The sequence below is a fragment of the Cyprinodon tularosa genome, unplaced genomic scaffold (genome assembly GCF_016077235.1).
Source record: "Cyprinodon tularosa strain WSP-4 unplaced genomic scaffold, ASM1607723v1 ctg55, whole genome shotgun sequence".
Taxonomy (NCBI): domain Eukaryota; kingdom Metazoa; phylum Chordata; class Actinopteri; order Cyprinodontiformes; family Cyprinodontidae; genus Cyprinodon; species Cyprinodon tularosa.
The window spans coordinates 1,843,507-1,864,475 of NW_024039285.1; the positions used below are offsets into that span (position 1 = coordinate 1,843,507).

Sequence of the window (20,969 nt, forward strand, 5' to 3'; positions counted from 1 at the left end):
AAATCTGCATCTCCAAAAAGTTGGTCAGCTGCAGGAAGCATGAAGTGCTCTAAAACTTCCTGGTATGTGGCTGCGTTGACCCTGGACCTCAGAAAACACAATGGACCAACACCAGCAGATGACATGGCACCCCAAACCATCACTGACTGTGGAAACTTTACACTGGACTTCAAGCAACGTGGATAAGGTGCCTCTCTTCTTTTCCTCCAGACTCTGGGACCTTGATTTCCAAAGGAAATGCAAAATTTACTTTCATCAGAGAACATGACTTTGGACCACTCACCAGCAGTCCAGTCCTGTTTCTCTTTAGCCCAGGCAAGACGCTTCTGACGCTGTCTGTGGTTCAAGAGTGGCTTGACACAAGGAATGCGACAGCAGAAACCCATGTCTTTCATACGTCTGTGTGTGGTGGTTCTTGAAGCACTCACTCCAGCTGCAGTCCACTCTTTGTGAATCTCCCCCACATTTTTGAATGGGTTTTGTTTCACAATCCTCTCCAGGGTGCGGTTATCTCTCTTGCTTGTACACTTTTTTCGACCACATCTTTTCCTTCCCTTCGCCTCTCTATTAATGTGCTTGGACACTGAGCTCTGTGAACAGCCAGCCTCTTTAGCGATGACCTTTTGTGTCTTGCCCTCCTTGTGCAAGGTGTCGATGGTCGTCTTTTGGACAACTGTCAAGTCAGCAGTCTTCCCCATGATTGTGTAGCCTATAGAACTAGACTGAAAGACCATTTAAAGGCTTTTGCAGGTGGTTTGAGTTAATTAGCTGATTAGAGTGTGGCACCAGGGGCCATCAATTTTGAACCTTTTCACAATATTCTAATTTTCTGATATGATGAATTTGAGATTTTCATTTGTTGTCATTTGTAATCATCAAAATTAAACAAAATAAACATCTGAAATATATGAGTTTGTATGTAATGTATGAATATAATATACAAGTTTCACTTTTTAAATGGAATTACTGAAATCAATCTACTTTTTCATGATATTCTAATTTTATGACCAGCACCTGTAAATGTGCCTTGCCTTGGCATTAAAGGTTAGGAAGCTCTCCTTAAAGTGTCGGCGGACATTTAATCCAGCTGACTCCTCTCCCTTTAAAGGATCGCAGGGGCTGGGCTGGGAGACAGAGCGCACTGCCTGCATCATTGTTTCTCTATTGATGGGATGAGGAGCAGCCTGGCATCACATTAAATCAGCGTTTCTGAAAGCGAATGATGATGTTGTTGGATATTTCCTTGTGAGGCTGAAATCCCTCCTTTTCAAGGATGCGCTCCTTTCTTTTCTCCCCATCTGAAGCGAGTGATGTCTGTTAGAGTCAGTAGGTAGATCCCATCTGAAAGCAGCCTAAAATGCCTGATCATTTGGAAGGGGACCGCCTGCCGTGGGGTGCGGTGAGGATGTGATCTTTACCGGGATTTCCGCTTTCTGGCTCCGCTGTCTCCTCTCCGCCGCTCAGGATGCCCAGGGCTCTGCGGAGACTGCTGCATGTGATGCTCTTCTGCCCGCTGTCCAAAGGCCTGCAGGTAGGGCTGCACACATAATCTGACGATGTTGCCTGTTTCAAACGATCTGGATTCAAATCACACGCAAGTCCTCCCATTTAAACAGAAGCGAATACAGGAGGAAAGAAAGGGAAAGATTAATAGAGATTATGGTGCAGAAAATCTCATCTTCATTTAATAAACTGAGCAGATTCAAACTAATATAGGTGAATTCACAATTTGTAACAATATTTACTTAGAAATAAAGCTGAGACTTGTCATTCCTGCATTAGTTAGTATAAAATGCTACATTCAATTCAATTCAGTTTATTTATATAGGGTCAATTCACAACACATGTCATCTTAAGACACCAGAGGCGTAGCCAGAAATTCTTTAATAAGGGTGGCCAGGCAGTAACCAATATACACTGAGGGGTGGACAAAAGTAGATAGGCACCAGAACCTCTGGGTGAATCTACACTGTTCCAACAGTAAAATTAACGAGCTAAACATCTATATTTTCTAAATAAAGACAAACTATACTTTCCTACAGCGTTTGCTAACAAATAGATGCATATATTTAAACATCCTTCTAGATAAAAGGTATATTGGATAAAATACTTCGAGGTTTGCCTTCTGGAGCGAACATCTTTTCCATCGTCATTACTTGCCTACTTTTATCAATATCATTCTACATTAAATTAAAAATTAAAAAGTACTTATATCTACATTGATGTGTAATTTAAAGGGTTTTTATTAAAATAGTTATTTACAGTATCTATGATTTCACTGAAGACACTTAGATGACTTGCAGAGACACATTTTCTCTCTATGGCAATAACACAATCTAGTTCTGAAAGAGCAGGAATTCTAAACTAATCCTCTCTAATGTTGGTATATTGATGTAGATAATTAGCCACAGTGTTTTTGTTGTCAAGTAATTATTAATGTATATAAAATTAAAATGTTTTGAATATTCTACTTGAGAGAAAAAAATGGTAGGGGTGGCCATGGCCACCCCTGGCGCCCCATCTAGCTCTGCCCATGCTTTACAGTTCACCAGATCATACAGTCAAATTGATTCAAAGTTTTCTATCTAAGGAAAACCAGCTGATTGCATTGATACATTGACTCCAAGGCAATCCTTGTAGCATGCTTGTAGCGACAGTGGAGAGGAAAAAACTCCCTTTTAACAGGAAGAAACCTCCAGCAGAACCAGGCTCAGTGTGAGCGGCTATCTACTGAAAGGCTGGTTATTCTCCCGCAGCAGTGTGTCACAGTGAGCTTGTCGCAGGTATGACGCAGACATTTTGGATTTATGCTCTGCACTATTTTTATTCCACGCCACAACGCAAAAGGGGAAAATTACAAACTAGCTGTCGGTCTAGATACGGCCGAGGCGGTCAGGAAATGGGGGAAGGTTCGTCAGACTATGGAGGGAAATGAGGGCGAAAAAGAGCGGGGATCCTGGTGGAAAAAGGGTCTCAGCGTTCTCGTGCACCTCGCTCTTTTAGCTGGTCCAACTTCACTAGTCGTTTTCTGCAATCGCGGTCATACAAACAAAAGAAGCCAGTAAGGTACCACACAGGAAATATACATAGTGTAGAGCGGATGTAGAATTGACCAATCAGAGGCCTCCTGTCTGCGGTACTGTTTGTGGTCACCTACAATTTTGGAAAGGTGAAGCAGAGTATATCCGGATTGGGCGGGGGCGTCTGCGTTTACAGCAACACGCACGCAGATGACCTAGTTTCGAAGTATAAATCAGCCTTGAGGCCGACTGAGGTTCAACGAGACAGAAGCAGAGATATATTTAAATCCAGTACAACAAAGGCCTTCGGAAGTTATTTACTGAGAAGACTTATATTTCAACATAATTATAAAGACATCTATGTGAAAACCTCACAGATTTGGTGGAGAACATATAATCTTTTGGAGAACATTAGGGGAAAATTATGTTATAAAACAAACAAGTTTTGAACAACAGAAAATATGCAAAGATGGCCATTCGCCTGAAATTAGAGGGAGGAGAAAAGAAAATATTTATTCAGAGAACCAGCAAGGAGATAAGTGGAAGAGTTCCAGAGATTAACAGCTCAGGTGGCAAAGCATGTTGGCTGCTATCTGTACTCCACACATTTTGCAATAATTTGAGTTGCTAAAAGAAATTCAACATGGAAGCTATAAAAGTCTAGTTTGCATTTTGCCTTTGTGGGGGAAACATCAAGCATCTGGAAAAAGTGTTCTTGCTTTTAAAGCAATTTTTTATTTTTTAAATATATTGAGCAGGAAAACTAACACTTTGTATCACCCTGAACCAGAGGTGTCAAGTAACGAAGTACAAATACTTTGTTACTGTACTTAAGTACACTTTTAAGGTATCTATACTTTACTCCATTACTTATTTTTCTTCCTACTTCTGACTTCTACTCATTACATTTTCACACCAGTATCTGTACTTTCTATTCCTTACATTTTTAAAACAAACGTTACTCGCGTTACTCTTGGCTTCAGTTTAATGTTTCAAAATATTTATTTCCCATCATGTGCTCAATCCAATGCAGATCATTGGCTCCATCCACATCTAATGAAAATTAGTGTAATTGGATGAGTCATATAACGCAAACACTCATTGGTTAGCTAAAGTAAATCATCAGAAGCAAGCAGGTGTTCTTCAAACTGCAAACATGAATTGTCTATGCCATGCTACAATGTGGGATTCAGAAAAAGATGTTGAAATGTCTGAAAGGTCGGATACAGGCGAGAGCGTATCAGGAGACGGAGACCAACAAGACCTCCCTCATCCTTGGCCCTATCTGAAAGATTTTTCAAAATAGTTGTAAAATTGAGCTTTCAATTCATATAGCGGCTGGTTTTTTAAAGGTTACTTTATACTTTTATACTTTGAGTAGTTTTTGGAGCACATACTTTTTCACTTCTACTTGAGTAAAGAGGTCAAGTTGATACTTTTACCAGAGTGTTTTTCAACTGAAGTATCTATACTTCTACTTAAGTAACAAATGTGTGTACTTTTGACACCAAAGCCCTGAACACACTGTACCCAGGTTGAAACATAGTGGTGGCAGTACCATGCAGGAAGCATGCTTTAAATCAGTAGGGACTATGAAGCCTATCAGAACCGACTCAAGAATATGGCCAGTGTAGGATTTAATGAAATGGTTTACATCAAACCGTATTCAAGTGTTAGAGTGGACTAATCAAAGTTCACACCTGAATTTAACTGAGAAGTAAGAACTAACATTAACAGATCAGAATGAGTTTGAGCTATTTTTAAGGAAAAACTGGAAAAAAGGCTTTTGTCTTGATATGAAAAGCTGGTAGAGTTACCTAAAAGCACATGCAGCCATAACTGCAGGGAAGAGTTGTTGTACATATTGTTGCATGAGGAGGAATGCAACAAATGCATAACACATTATTGGATTTTTTTATTTGTAAAACAATCCATCCATCCATTTTCTGTCAAACTTATCCCAAGCGGGGTCCACAAGGGATGCTGGTGCCTATCTCCAGCTGTCTACAGGCGAAAGGTGGGGTACACCCTGGACAGGTCGCCAGTCCATCGCAGGGCAACACACAGACAAACCAGACAAACAACCATTCATGCACCCACTCACACCTAAGGAGAATTTAGAGAAGCCAATTAACCAAACAGTCATGGACTGTGGGAGGAAGCCGAAGTACTTGGAGAGAACCCACGCAAGCTCAGGGAGAACATGCAAACTCCATGCAGAAAGACCCCGGGCCGGGAATCGACCCCAGAACTTTCTTGCTGAAAGGGAGCAGTGCTACCACACTATATACGTATATAAAAAATACATATATATATATATATATATATATATATATATATAAAACAATATATAAAAAAATGCTTCCACTTCTCTTTGATGTGCAACTTTGTTTAAAATATTCAGTAATAACATGGTGGATTCTTAGATGAGTTTTGAAAATGTTTACTTCTGCAAGGTAATGTAAAGATCAGGGAATATTACTGAATCATGTTGGCTTTGAAGCCCCTTTTGTCTTCTACAATCCATCCATCTCCTCCTACGCTCCACAGAATCGTCTGCCAGCCATCAAGGTGAAGTACCTTCTCCTCGCCTGGTTGGGCATTCTTATCATCAGCTGGATTGTCTACATGCAGTATGCCTCGTATGCCGAGCTGTGCCGCGGGCATGTGTGCCAAATGGTCATCGTAAGTGCACATACACACATAGAAAGAAAATCATAGAATGAATCTAAAGGTATTTATGAAATGTTTACACACAGTAAACATGTCTTCTTATAAAGCAGCCACTGCAAAATGTGGAGAATGTTTCAATCAGCTGGACTGAATCAGTTTAGTCACAATGAATGAACTGATCTTTTGTTGAGCAAACAAAGAGAATGTTTACAGCATTCAGCTGATTCTAATTTTTAAAGCTGTGGGATAATTAGAAAATTTGCTATCTTTGCCAAAAACACTGCAAACAAGAGAAAGGACATAAGAAAAAGCACTTATTTTCACTTAACAAGGTTTCAAGATTTTAAAATGTAAATTAGATTAAGGGAACATGCTGCTACCACTTCTTGGCAGAGCTTTATGCTCCTCGGGTCAGCTTCTGTTAGAGGTCCATAGGTCAAGACTTAAGCAGTGGGTCGATCGTTCTTTTGCCGTCGCTGCTCCCAGACTGTGGAACAAACTACCCCTTGACATCCACACCAATACTGACCTCAGCCTTTAAAAAAAAAAAAGCTTAAAACCCATTTGTTTAAATAAGCATTTAATTCTGACTAGGTTAATACTGTCCTCTTTCTGTGTGCTCCTTTCTGTGCACCTCTGGAAGGCTTTTAATGTCCTGCACTGCTGCACCACTACAGCACTTTTAATTGTATCTGTATGTTTTGTATGTGTTATGTATTGTTTTATGGCTTTGTTGTAAAGCACTTTGGGTACCATTTGGCTATTGTAAAGGGCTATACAAATAAACTTGATTGAGTTTAGTTTTGTAAGGAAAAATAAACATGCAAAAACATATATTTTGCTTTTCCTCATTAACTTAAATGTTTCTGATCATAAAACTATATAAAATTTAGTTTTTAAATAAACATTTAATCAACTTAAAATAAAATAGTCAGTCCAACTGCCACATACCCCCCCGTTATACTTTAACTACATGAAGTTGTCGCAGCAATTTTAAAAAGCAGTGCCAAAGTAAAAGAGAGTCCAGTGCATATGGATGCAGAAGAATAAATATGATGACTAAGGATGTACCTGTACCAAGAACAGCTGAACGTCTCACTGCACCCATCCCCCTTTCAACATATTGTATGACACAGAGGCCTTCATAAATGATTTAGAGCCATGCCTAAATGGAATGGAGGTATAATTTTCTTTTTAACTTTTCTCAAATATAAGATTTAAGCTTTAGAGAAATAACTCTATTTACTTATATTTCTCAAGTAAAAAAAAACAGGGTAAGAGTTTGAATTCGTTTTTAACTGATGTAGCCTATTTTGAAGTGTTGCTTTTATCATTGTGAACTTGGATTGTCTGCTGCAGCTGCAGTGAGGGGAAACACAGCTCTGAAAACAACACATTTTTTTCCTTTCAGTATTATTCAGGTTTCATTTAGGGAGGTTTCACCTTCAATAAACCAGCCTGACCTTGTTCACACTCCATCTGTTTGTGTGAGAACTCGGATGTGTCATGTGACCCCCACCCCCCGTCCACCAGCTCGGGGAATTTCCAACACATGCCAATGAATATAACCATTAGAGGGGAAATATGATGTGTTTTTCTTTGCGTTCATGTTCTTTTGGTGAATAGAAAAATGTCCTTGATAGATTCTAGATGCTGTAAGTTGGGGCACATAATTGTTGCACACATATACACCATTTTGGTTCACTCTCATGGTCACAGTGCAGCATCCAATCCTTACTTCTTTGGGGTATAGATGCAGTGGTGTAGAAAACACATTCAGGAGACTCTAGAGACATGTTGGTTGGAGCAAGAAGTCATGGTAATACAAATAAAACACAGTTGGAAAAAGACTGCTTGATTGCATTATGCAAGGTTTAAAGTCTAATATGCTTTGGGGCTTTTTGCATTTGGATTTGGCCCCTTATGTCCAGCGTGTGGACCATTCAACTCTTAAAAAGGAGTCGGCATGAGTGCAGGCTCGTTGCATTTTGGCAGTGGGTGTAACAGTGTACTAGTGGTGGAGGAAACAAATGTAGTTCTGCTGGTTTGCTGTATCTTTATCACCCTGACAGAAAATCACAAGTTAGGAAAAATAAAAAAAGACACCATTAATGCCTAAATGGAAGGTCCTCTTTGAAATAGTTTTACTTGACTGGATAGATCTATTTTTAAGAAAATTACAATTTTGGTTTGATGTTAATTTTATGTGCGCCACGGAGCTGCAGCCACACATGAGGTGTCAATCATGTCTCACTTCCAGCTCATCACATATTGACACTTGGTCAAGTCCAATGTGTGTCAGATACTGACGTGACGGGGATACCCCCCTTTTTAGAAATGTACCCGTGGGGTTAATGACAGTCTGTAGGAACTTCCAAAAATGGTTCCATGAGCTGTTAAGTAAAAACCTACCACTAACCCATCCCTTACCCTAACCCTAACCCCTAAACCTAAAGAAACACTAGTATACATGTTAACATACACTTCTAAAGCTGCCAAAGTAACTATAGGCTGAACTAAAATTTTTTTTTGCGACGTGATACACTGTCCGCAACCTTTCTTTACCCTGCACGTAATACACTGATGCAGGGGTTATGTTGTGAATTGGGAGGGAGAGTGTGTTAGCAGCATCATTGTTTTGCCATAGGCACGACTGCTTTCCCTATCCCGTTAGAGGGAAGAGGTCGTCCCATCCACGTTTATACCCTCCCACATACAAATAGGCGCCCTTCACAGCTGTGAGTGGGCCTTTATTGCAAGTGACATTTGAGAGTTAAGCGTCAGTTTGGGGTTCAGCCTTGGTGTGCAAGTCTGGTGTGGTAGAACCAAACCTAAACCCAGTTACATACATAAGTATATATTTTCTTATATATATAAAAATGTCTATATAGTATAAAGGTGGTTTATGGTTGCGCTTCAATCTATTTATGCAGTAGAAGTTCTCCTTTATTATGCCAGTGACTTTGCAGCAGTTCCTTATACCAAACATCCATGTTGCAAAAATGGGGAGAGACAGCAAGCGCAAATCGTGGCAGCGCTACCTAACTGTGGAATGTGTGGTGGCACCCCTAGATACCGCAGCTAGGTGCGTAGCAGATGCCACTGCTCTGTGGAGATGCCACAGAACATGCTGTCGTGTTAACATATTAAATTTAGGAAAACTTTATTCAACCTTTGTTCTGCTCTCCTATTCCTGAATGGTTAGCACTATGTTAGTGCAGATTTGCGCAGTGAAAATGATCATTTGTGCTACTTTTGTTGAAGAGATAGTAAAGATATTTTTTTAGGTCATCCAGAGGTCACCATCCCCCTATCAAAGTCCAAATTGAAGTGGTCTACTGATTTAGTGCTTCTGACTTAGTTTTTAAGATATAATGAATTATGAAATATGGCTTGTTACAAGACCACATGGCACATTACATTTCCAGTTCTTGTGGCCATTTAATAGGACTTGCCGGCTAAAGTAAGCATTTCAACAATGGGGAGAAGACCAAGCCCTGGATTTCTTATTACTAGTGGAAAAGCACAGTTAAAACTAAGGAAAATGGAGTGAATTAACCGACTGGATCTCTATGAATACAGAGAGTGGACTATGGGCCAATATGCGTACTTTGTGTGTGTTTTTGTGTGCACACGAAACATCATCAGCCTCAGCCCTAGCACTATTCCAATTCACAAGAACACAAGACCGAAAACGGACAAAATCCCTAAATGTTGTTCTAATTTCTCTCTCTTTACCCAGCATGCATCAAGGCAGACTTGAGCATTCTCCAGACTAACAGCTGTCCCAGCATGCACCACGGCAGCAACGGCTCCCAGGGACGCTCTCACAGAGCTCTTAAGTTATTCTAGCTCTTAAGCTATTAAGTTAAAAGTTCACCTTTCTGTTGCCGTTGCTCCACAAAAGTACATTTTAAGATAACTTGAGAAGAGAACATTATACATACAGTAATATATATATATATATATATATATATATATATATATATATATATATATATATATATATATATATATATATATATATATATATATATATATATATATATATATATATATATATATATATAAAGTTGTGATGTTGAGAGGCTTGTACTATCATAGATGCTGCAGCTAGGTACCAATGCCACGTTTTACCCCTGCTGAAAGTGGAAAGGAAAACTCCTCTCTAATGAAAAAAAACTCCGGCAGAAACAGGCTTTCTGCCATGACCTACTGGAGGTTTGAACAGACATAGAAAATACACAAAATTAACACAGTTGTACTGATCAGGATTGCCTTCTTTGTTTTATACCAAACATCCATGGGGAGAAAATAGATAAGTTGCAATAGTAGCTTCTGAAGAAGCTTCACCTAGGAGAGAAGCACAGCTTAGGTGGCCCCTGGGACAGATTTTAAACCTAGATGAAAAATAGCACATACAGCAATGTCTATGAGAGATACATGGCTAACCCCTGTGAGACAGGACCAAATGGATCGTCTGTAGAAGGAGAACATAAAAAGCAGCAGCAGCAGGAGCACGGCCGATGCTACTTAACCATAGATCCACCATAATGGGAGTATTTTACCAATCAGGTCAAAATTCATTTAACAAAATCTAAGCAAAAAAGTTAAAGGACCATGTTTAGCTTTATTATTCTGTTTTTTAGCTAACTTAGAATAAAGCCAAACTTTAGGTTTTAAACAAATGGCCTTACATTTACAATCTAGTGTAAAAATAAAATACAATACATTTAAAATCAAGTTGTTGTTTTTCTTGGAAATTCTGTATATTTAAATAAACTTGTTTTTGTAATTTAAACTCTTTAGTTGTTCTATTATCCTTTATGTGTGATGCATTATGATTTGGTTGATTGTACAACATATTATGAAGAAGCTATCCATACACTTAATTCAATGTCATTATTAGTTACTAAATTCACACAATTTAACTTCGTCTCATCAAAATTTTTAGCATTATAAGGTCCATTGTGAATAATAAATATAATTCAATGGATAATATATGAACTTCTTTCATATATTAGATGCCCTGAACTATAATATGAGGTGCCCCCAGGGACATAAATCAGAATTAACTTGCATATACACATATTAAATTACACTCTTCCATATAATATACTGAAAACCTCACACAAACACTAGTAAAAGCTCTCACATAAACTAGTGAAAACATTGACCTCTTATATAATCTACTCAAAAGCTCTCATACAAAGTAGTGAGAACTGTTCATATAAACTGGTGAAAAGCTTTACCTTTCATACACACTACTAGAAAGCTTTCATATACACTATTAAAAAGCTCTCATATACACTACTAGAACGCTCTCATATACACTATTAAAAAGCTCTCATATACACTACTAGAACGCTCTCATATACACTATTAGAAAGCTCTCATATACACTATTAGAAAGCTCTCATATACACTATTAGAACGCTCTCATATACACTACTAGAACGCTCTCATATACACTATTAGAACGCTCTCATATACACTACTAGAACGCTCTCATATACACTATTAGAAAGCTCTCATATACACTATTAGAACGCTCTCATAAACACTATTAGAACGCTCTCATATACACTATTAGAACGCTCTCATAAACACTATTAGAACGCTCTCATAAACACTATTAGAACGCTCTCATATACACTATTAGAACGCTCTCATAAACACTATTAGAATGCTCTCATATACACTATTAGAACGCTCTCATAAACACTATTAGAACGCTCTCATAAACACTATTAGAACGCTCTCATAAACACTATTAGAACGCTCTCATATACACTATTAGAACGCTCTCATATACACTATTAGAACGCTCTCATATACACTATTAGAAAGCTCTCATACACACTACTGAAAAGCTATTAGCTGATTTCAGTTGAAACGGAAGGTGTTTCAGTTGAAACGGAAGGTGTTTCAGTGAAACAGGAAGGACCGTCATTACACCGGAAGTTGTTTTAAACGGAGGTCATTCTGGCTAGCTCCGTACATTTTGTGCTATCTCCGGCCGAAATTGTATCAAATAAAATTATTGATTCATGCTCAGCTATCCGCTAAACAACTCACAGAAGCATGGGCATTACTCGACTTTCTTTTTTATGTTTTTGCTTCAACAGAGATCCTTTTCCGGTGTTGTGCGAAATTCTGTTCCCATGTGAAAATCTGTTCCACCTGTGTCGGGAGCGCTCCGCGCATTGCAGCCACATAAGCGGATCTGATCATTTCCCAGGCCTTTCGGATCATTTCTTGGTTAAATAAAAAGTCGTAAAATTATACAAGGTTGAGACATTTCGTTTAATCAGCCGCTGTTGTTTACAAAATTGTAAAATAAAAAAAATAAATGCGGTTTTCTTATGCTGTTTTGTGTTGTTATTTTAAACGCCAAGAGAATCAGTCTCTTTCCAAGTTTTTTCACTTCAGCCTGACAGAAATAAAAGTCAAGTCACCAAATACCAAATTTGTATTTATAATTTTTTATTACTGATATAAGATGATGGGAAGTGCCTGATAGCAGTTCCATAATATAGAAACAAATTAATTTAGCTGCAAATCTTAAACTGTTTATTCCTCTCTTCATCAACAACAAACCATCTGGATTCGGTGATATTTGAGCAATGTTTGCCTAAATTAAAGGAGGGGGACCATATATTTTAGCTTTCTAATAGTGTGTATGAGAGCTTTCTAATAGTGTATATGAGAGCGTTCTAACAGTGTATATGAGAGCTTTCTAATAGTGTATATGAGAGCTTTCTAATAGTGTATATGAGAGCTTTCTAATAGTGTATATGAGAGCTTTCTAATAGTGTATATGAGAGCGTTCTAATAGTGTATATGAGAGCTTTCTAATAGTGTATATGAGAGCTTTCTAATAGTGTATATGAGAGCGTTCTAATAGTGTATATGAGAGCTTTCTAATAGTGTATATGAGAGCGTTCTAATAGTGTATATGAGAGCTTTCTAATAGTGTATATGAGAGCTTTCTAATAGTGTATATGAGAGCGTTCTAATAGTGTATATGAGAGCTTTCTAATAGTGTATATGAGAGCGTTCTAATAGTGTATATGAGGGCTTTCTAATAGTGTATATGAGAGCGTTCTAATAGTGTATATGAGAGCTTTCTAATAGTGTATATGAGAGCGTTCTAATAGTGTATATGAGAGCGTTCTAATAGTGTATATGAGAGCATTCTAGTAGTGTATATGAGAGCTTTCTAATAGTGTATATGAGAGCGTTCTAATAGTGTATATGAAAGCTTTCTAGTAGTGTGTATGAAAGGTAAAGCTTTTCACCAGTTTATATGAACAGTTCTCACTACTTTGTATGAGAGCTTTTGAGTAGATCATATAAGAGGTAAATGTTTTCACTAGTTTATGTGAGAGCTTTTTACTAGTGTTTGTGTGAGGTTTTCAGTATATTATATGGAAGAGTGCAATTTAATATGTGTATATGCAAGTTAATTCTGATTTATGTCCCTGGGGGCACCTCATACTATAAAGCACAGTTCATCTTCTTGCCTTTTCCACTTCCTTACCATTGATTCATTAATGTGGAATTCTCTCAATGCTGCTTTATTTCCATGTTCTAATGCCCGACTGATATCCTTGAGTTGGATGTCTGTGTCATAAGCATGCAATTTTTGGGGCTTCCTATACTTACACTGTATTATAGTGAAGCACAGTATGTATTAATCTGTCGTGCTCCTGACTACTGTAGCCATAATGCTGCAATCACTGTGGCTTTGTCATTTACCAAAGTCATTCCAAAACATTTTGACAGAGCGCTGTGTGCATCGTAAAAATCTCTTCAAGTTCAGTAAGCACAACCAGAACTAATCCATGTAAAAGGTCCTACGCATTATCAGTTTTTGTTTTTTTTATTTAAATCCTTTTAAGTGAGTTTTATAGTGCAGAAAATATGGTATTTATTATTTTAAGTGTTACCAGTTTGAAAACAAATAAGTTTTAGTCTGGCTGGGAATCAGTGACCTGTGGGAAACAAAATGCGAAGTGAGGTAGACATTAACAGGAAGTAAAAGCACTTAATAGAGGATGTAGCACAATGAAATGTAATTGTTTCTAAGAAACAATCCTTGCAAAGGTTAAGTAGGTGTTTTGCAGAAATTTAAACCTACTTGTGGTTTCTAAGAGTATATATGTTTGCTTGTTACGTGTAATTTAATGCGTTTTCATGGTTGTGTTTGCAGTGTGATCACTACAGAAGAGGCATCATTTCAGGCTCATCATGTAAGGCTTTGTGTGATCAGAAAACCTTGACTCTGCACCGCTGCATGTCTACTTCCTCAACCCATCAGGTAAAACACAGCAAACATGTGATTGTAAACTTTTAAAAATTATATGAAGTAATTTATTTATGCTTATATTTTAGTAAATGTCAAATATCATGTCAACAGAAAGAAACTAAATGCAAAGCTAATTAATGAGTAATGTCAACACTATAACAAACTGTGATTTTTTTTTGTCCTGCACAAAAAAACCTGATGTAAAAGCATAATTCCGCGTCTAGACAAATTTAAAAAAAAAGTCTCCAGTGGGTAGTCACGAGACAAGTGTGGGGTGGAGCGAAGTGAGTTCACTAGGGTTGTGGTCAGGATAGGGGAAAGTGACAGTGGTTTTAACAGACTAAATAATCTAATAGATGCTTTCAGGTTGCGTTCCATCTATGCTCAGATGTCTAAATACCACTTAAAACAGTTTTTTTAGTCCATGTGATGCCTGTAACTGTGAACAATGGAGAGTATGACCACTGAAAGTACAGTGTCATTAATTCTAGAAACATGTCAGTACAACTTCCTAGTTCCATACCCTAAATCCACAGAGAGCAGGACAATGTTTTACAGGCCTTTTTCATAAAGCAGCGATGTACCTCTTTAAAAGTTAAACATGAAGAGGTGATAAATTAATGGCAAAGAAATTCCATTTTCATCACCAGTCATTTTCAAGAATGATTTACTTTAAACAGCAGTATCAAATAAGTGATTATTTCATTTTAACAGGTTTTAATACTGACATAAATGATGGAGTATTAGGGGCAGGCTAAAGGGAATAGCTTTTTTGATAGACTGTAATTTTATTAAAATAAAGTAGTAAAATTAAAAGAATAAAGTCATTATATTACAACGAAAAGTTGTAATATTACGAGGCTAAAGTTGTTATATAACAAGAATAAATTCATAATGTTGCTAGATTAATGTCATAATATTACGAGGATAACAACAGGTTATTCTCTTAACAGGTTAAACACTAAGGCTTAAGCAGTGGTAACCATGTTAAATGTTTTTCTAAGAAACATATCTTTGAAATATAATAGCCAGCATTTTAGAAATATATGTGGACTTAAAGTTTATAGTATTTTTACTACACCTGGTCAAGTTAGAATAGAATAGAATGGAATGGAATTCAATAGAATAGAAAATCCATTTATTGTCCCACAATGGGGAAATTCTTGTGTTTACAGCAGCAAAAAGATTATAGAAAAAATGGTCACACGAATGTGGACCTTAGAAAAATATAAAAGAATAACATGATAAAGTAATAACATAAGAAAAACCTAAGCTACTGTCTAACATGTTCTGCATGTTTCTAGATCTACATTGGACTATGGAAAGATAGGCCAGTGGTGATCAAATGTGGCATTGAGGATCCAGTGAACATAGATGGAGTCCCAGACACCTTGCCAAGGCCAGAAATGAGTTTATTTGACAAACCGACTCGTGGAACCTCAATGGATGAATTTAAAGAGATGTTGCACAGTTTTCTTAAGGTATTCACATTATTTACCATATATGGAAAACCACTTCTGCGACAATTGTACGGACCCAGTATAGTGTCTGGATCACTATTTGTAACACTATTAATCTCTTTTCTTTAGGTTAATCTCGGGGAACAGCCAACTTTAAGCGCCTTGGTGGACAGGTTCATCACTCTTGCCGACGTCAACCAGGATAACAAAGTGTCTCTTGCAGAGGCCAAGTCCATTTGGGCTTTGCTTCATATTAACGAGTTCCTCCTGATGGTGGCGCTGCAGGAGAAGGAGCACACACCAAAACTGCTAGGCTTTTGTGGAGACTTGTATGTAACAGAACGAGTGACCCATAGCTCCCTTTACAGGCTGGAGGTCCCTCACTACCTTAAAGCAGTCGTCCCAGAGGCCCTTAGCTCTAGTCTTAACCACTGGCTGGCGCCATCCTGGCCCCGAAGGGCGCGTATCACCATCGGCCTGCTAGAGTTTGTGGAGGAAGTCTTTCATGGATCATACGGGAGTTTCCTTATCTGTGATGCCAGCCCTTACCACGTAGGTTACAATGCTAAGTACGACTGCAAGATGGCCAGCCTGTACAGCGTGGCATCAGATGCCATGGTGCGATCTTTTTTAAAGGGTCGACGGTGTGAGAACAATGCCGACTGCACTTATGGCAGAGACTGCACGGCCACGTGTGACCGACTGATGAAGCAGTGCAATACTGAGGTTGTTCAGCCTAATCTTGCTAAAGTGTGCATGCTGCTGCAGGATTACCTGCTGTTTGGAGCTCCCTCAGACCTGCGGGGGGATCTGGAGAAGCAGCTACGCACCTGTGTGACACTCAGTGGTTTAGCAAGCCAGATGGAAGTTCATCACTCATTGGTTCTTAACAACCTGAAGACATTGCTGTGGAAGAAAATTTCCAACACACAGTACTCCTGAACATAAACTTAGCCAACACATTCCCAGTCTTATGTGTAAACCATAAAAAAAATAAATAAAAAAAAAACAGCTTTTTTTTTTTGGCTTCTGAAGTTTTGCCAAATGGTATAACCAATTTGCTCATTTGTGTTATTATCATCCGAGATGCAGTTCTGTGAAAAAGTATTTACCCTCTAAAGAATTTCCTATTTTATCTTGTTTTGTCATCCTCTTGACATTTGAAATTTTCATTTTTTTTATGGCAGGCAAACACATCAATCGTCTAAGGAAGTTAATGAGGTTGTTTTTAATTTTTATGAGTCTCCAATGAACCTCGCTGATAGAAATTAACCACAAATGGATAAAACCTGAGAGTGGTATTCCTTTCAGGGGTGAAACATTCCTCACCTCCATGACGACATCAATAATTTACAAACAAGATAACAAAATAATATAAAACTATTTAAAGCAATGTAGGCCTTATTTGCCTCAGTTTTGTCAGGGTTGATGATTTACCAATCAGAAGAGATGAGGGTAATCGCTTCATGGAAAATTTTAAAGGTAAATCATTGTTGATAAAAAGAACCAGGCCCATATTACACTTGCTAAAAGTATCTAGACGTTCCTTAAGACTGCCACAATAACATAAATCTCCAGTAGAAAATCAGTACACTGACAGTCAAACATGATGTTGTGATTGTCTGTGCTTTACTGCTACAGAACTTGCTCTACATATTGTAAATGATAATCCTAAATGAGTATGTCTGATCAACAGCTTAAGCTCTTGTAGATATATATATATTTTTTTTTTATCTAAAAGGCACATGGAAGCCGACCTCTAAGTGATTAAAGCAAAAAAGGGGCAAATAAGCTTTTAAAGGGGTCTATAAAAGTCAGGACCTTAAATATGTTCATAAATATACCAATGAATTTGAACAACTTTGCAGAGAATGGCTCCAGGTTCTTCATGCAAACAAAGGGCTCCTTGTGAGTTACATTAAACATTTCATGGCAGCGTTTGCCACCGAAGGTGGCACACACCCAGTTGTTAGGCTTAGGAAGTAAGTACTTTTATTTGCTGTCTCTATGGAAACTGTGAACTGACATTTATAACCTCAATCAAGAGAATCAGCAAGCCCAAATTTCTCATGACATCAGTTATTTTAAAGTCATTGGTTTGCCAGACATTCATTTGCACATATATACTCAGGACAATGCCTGTAACTTCATCTGTTCCATTAAAGTAGTTTTGAAAGTAAACCAGCTTGTATTTATTTGTCTTGGTTTTGTTTTAATTTTGTTTGTGCATGACTGAAATTGTGGCTTTAGTCAAAAAGTTTATTTTCTGTACATTAAATTGATTTCAGCAGATTGGAAAAGTGCAGCTGTCAGGAAATATGAGCAAAATCATTTGCAAATAAAAATAAAACAAAAATACACGAGGCAGTAAGGACTGGTAAAATAATTATTAGGGCTTTTAGCTGGTGAATTAATGATAACTCAACATTTTGAGCTGATCTTCAGAGATTCCAAATAAGGAATGTGAAATTGCCTGTACAAAATAATTTTAAACAGAAGCTGCAATATGTTGAGGTCAATCTACAAAATAACCCCAACCTATTTAAATAAGGAAGCTGCATATGCTATTGGCTGTTTGAGAAAGATGAAGTCTTAAGCCCTGGAGTTGGAGGCATAATTGTAGAAAAGGTTAAATAATAATGACAAAAAGAATATCATGCTTAGTGCACATGAGTAGACCCATCTAAAAAAAGATAAAAATAATAAAAGTTGAAAGCTGAAAAGCTCCTCAACCCAACCTCCCCCAGTAAGATTAAAAATGAGATTAAGCTCCAAACAGCTGCACTCACCTCAGCCAACTCCTGTCTTGCGCTTGCTTGGTCTATTGCAATTTTATTCAAAATAACTCTTTGTATGTAGCTTGAAAAAGGAAAATTGAAGTAGAATAAAACAACCTCTTCCCAAAGCTAGGGATCCCATCGCCCCACCACTGCTTTGTACTTTTACAGGCATTGTGATGGATGTAATTATTTAGCTGTAAATATTCAGTTTTTTGTTTCTTTTTTTTAATAAACATGCTACTATTTCAATTCCATTCTGGTTCATTGAGTTAGTTTTAGCATCGAGCTGTGCTGGCATGTGCAAACATCTTTTCCCCAATTATAAAATTCTACCATAAATGAGCCAACATGCACACAGACAATCTAACCATACATTTTTGCATGCAAGATTGCAGCTGAGTTGGCGACCTAATTTGTAGGTTACATTAAATAAATAATTTAGCATATGCCCCTCCAAGTATTGGCACATTTATCAAGGCAAAAATAAATAAATAAATAAAAAGTTTATGCATTGCTCTTGAGACATTTTCAACACATTTGTTTTGCACTTATCTGATAGATCCTATGGCATCAAGTTTGCACGTTTTTATACACAAAAACATTTTTTAGATCAGGTCCTTAGTTTCTTAAACAATACTCTAGTCAGTATTTTCACTTTTAAAGAACATTTTTAGTACATTTAAAAAAAAAAATTAGGTTGATATACACTATGTACTCAAACTATGCACAACAACACAACTTAGATCTTGGTTTACATGTAGCTGGTGTTATCGTGGTTATTAGAATACGTTTATACTCTTTGTAAAAATACCTAATCTTATTGGAAAATGTAAATGTCATTTTAACAAAACTTGTAACTAAAGGAAACATTAGGTGCTGTAAAATAATCTTTAAGACTTTGGATTTGATAAAGCAGTGGATCAACACCCACAGATGATGCATTTCTATTCTTATTGTAAACTCTGATATCCATATAAAAAGTTAAATTGACATTCAAATTAAAAGAAAATGGTGGACTTTTAAGTAACGCTCCAGTCATAATTTCTTTTAACCTGGAGAGACACACAGGGGGGCAATTAGAGAGTTAATTGATATGAATTGATAAAAAAGATGCTTGCAGAAGACACATAGCTGAGTTATCAGGGATATTAATAGAATAGGCAGAATAAATGTCGTCAGTCACTGCCCTGTTTATTCTTCATTATTATTACTACCCCAACTTAACTGCAATACCGAAATAAATTTAAAATTTAGTTTATTGCATTTGTTTTGCATGAACTTAGGAATATACTATAAAACATAGCAAGAAAGTTAACAGTTGTAGCTCCTGTCTTTGATTCACCTGTATGACTACCAGTTTCTATTAGGTGTAAGTCACAGTCACAAACATTACAAATGCTTTTAATATCTCTTTTCTGTCTGTAATAAGTCTATTAGTTTCATTTCCTAAGTTTATACACTGAAATTACTGATATGAAATACCTTTTTTGGTAGAAATTATTTATTGCGTGACTGGGGATAATAAATAACATCACAGATCAGATGGAATGTGAGATTTTCCAAAACTAAAGAAATCCAAGTTTTTTCATCTGAACATTTAGAGATAGAAATAAGTACAAACTTAAGGTGCTAAAACATACCACTAGATGTCGCCATATATGACAATATCAATGTCCTTAGAAGATTTAGCAAATTTTATACAATGAAAATTGTCAAACATCAGCAATGGTTACGGGTCCATTGTTGCCCTGTTATGGACCGGCAACCTATTTAGAGTTTGCCTCTTAACCCTAAACTAATAGGAACCAGTCATTTGCAGCCATATAAGTATCATTTATTATTAATATATCTTTTTTATTTTGGATGAGTTTTTTGTTTCTCCATGAAGAAAAAGACAAGCAACAACAAACCCAACATTTGAGACTCCCATGTGGAAAGGAAGTGCTAAATAGAATCTTGCAGATGTATTACAAGTCACTAGATGGTGCCGTTTGACTTAATCAAAACGATCACAATTGTGTTATCCAAATTTTGGTTAAGGCATGTGTTAAGATAATTGCAATGATTTTTTTTTTTATAATGTATTAGATTAAGCTGAAGCATCTTACAATTAATCCAATTAGGGCAAAGAAGAATTGTATTGCCTTATTTATTAAAGTATGAAGGAGAGATTGGGGATTGTTGCAACACTTCTTAGGAACAATTTCAACATGTCATAAATTCATTTAATTTTACAAATCAGCTTTTGTTTACTGTCTCAATGTGAGTATTATTATTTTGATAATTTGTATTGTTCATAAAACTTATCAACTAGACTCCAAACTTGAAGATTCACCTAACACCTGCCCTCAACTGACCCACACTCCAATGAGGCATGTGACCGAAACCACTACGACGAGGGAGTTACCAACCCATCAGAACCCCCTAATGATCATTAACACCTCCCATGTGACCTCCTGTGCCCCCCCTAATTCTTTGTTACACCTACAGTACATTAATCTCAGAGCTCCCTACCACTAGTTAGAATTGAAAAAGCCTCTTGGATAAGAGGCGAAATGTAGTCTAGAAAACTTCACGTTCAGTTGCCTAGACTGAACTTTTTCAAGCTGTATCAATAAGGCAGTTTTCTGATTCTCTTGACACATATCTGTACCTTCCAATCTCTCATCAACAGATTAAGCACTAAAACTATCCCTCCCTAATATAGATGCTTTTGATTTAGGTT

The 20,969-nt window shown here is 37.1% G+C and overlaps 1 protein-coding gene across 1 annotated transcript; it reads left to right on the top strand.

Moving 5' to 3' along the window:
• Nucleotides 1-1,107: 1,107 nt before the first annotated feature.
• dipk1b (divergent protein kinase domain 1B) lies at nt 1,108-17,645 on the top strand. The gene is made up of 5 exons (XM_038304955.1): nt 1,108-1,531; nt 5,571-5,705; nt 13,909-14,016; nt 15,309-15,485; nt 15,594-17,645. The coding sequence occupies exons 1-5, from the start codon at nt 1,466-1,468 to the stop codon at nt 16,404-16,406; spliced, it is 1,299 nt and encodes a 432-aa protein (XP_038160883.1). The 5' UTR covers nt 1,108-1,465; the 3' UTR covers nt 16,407-17,645.
• Nucleotides 17,646-20,969: the final 3,324 nt, after the last annotated feature.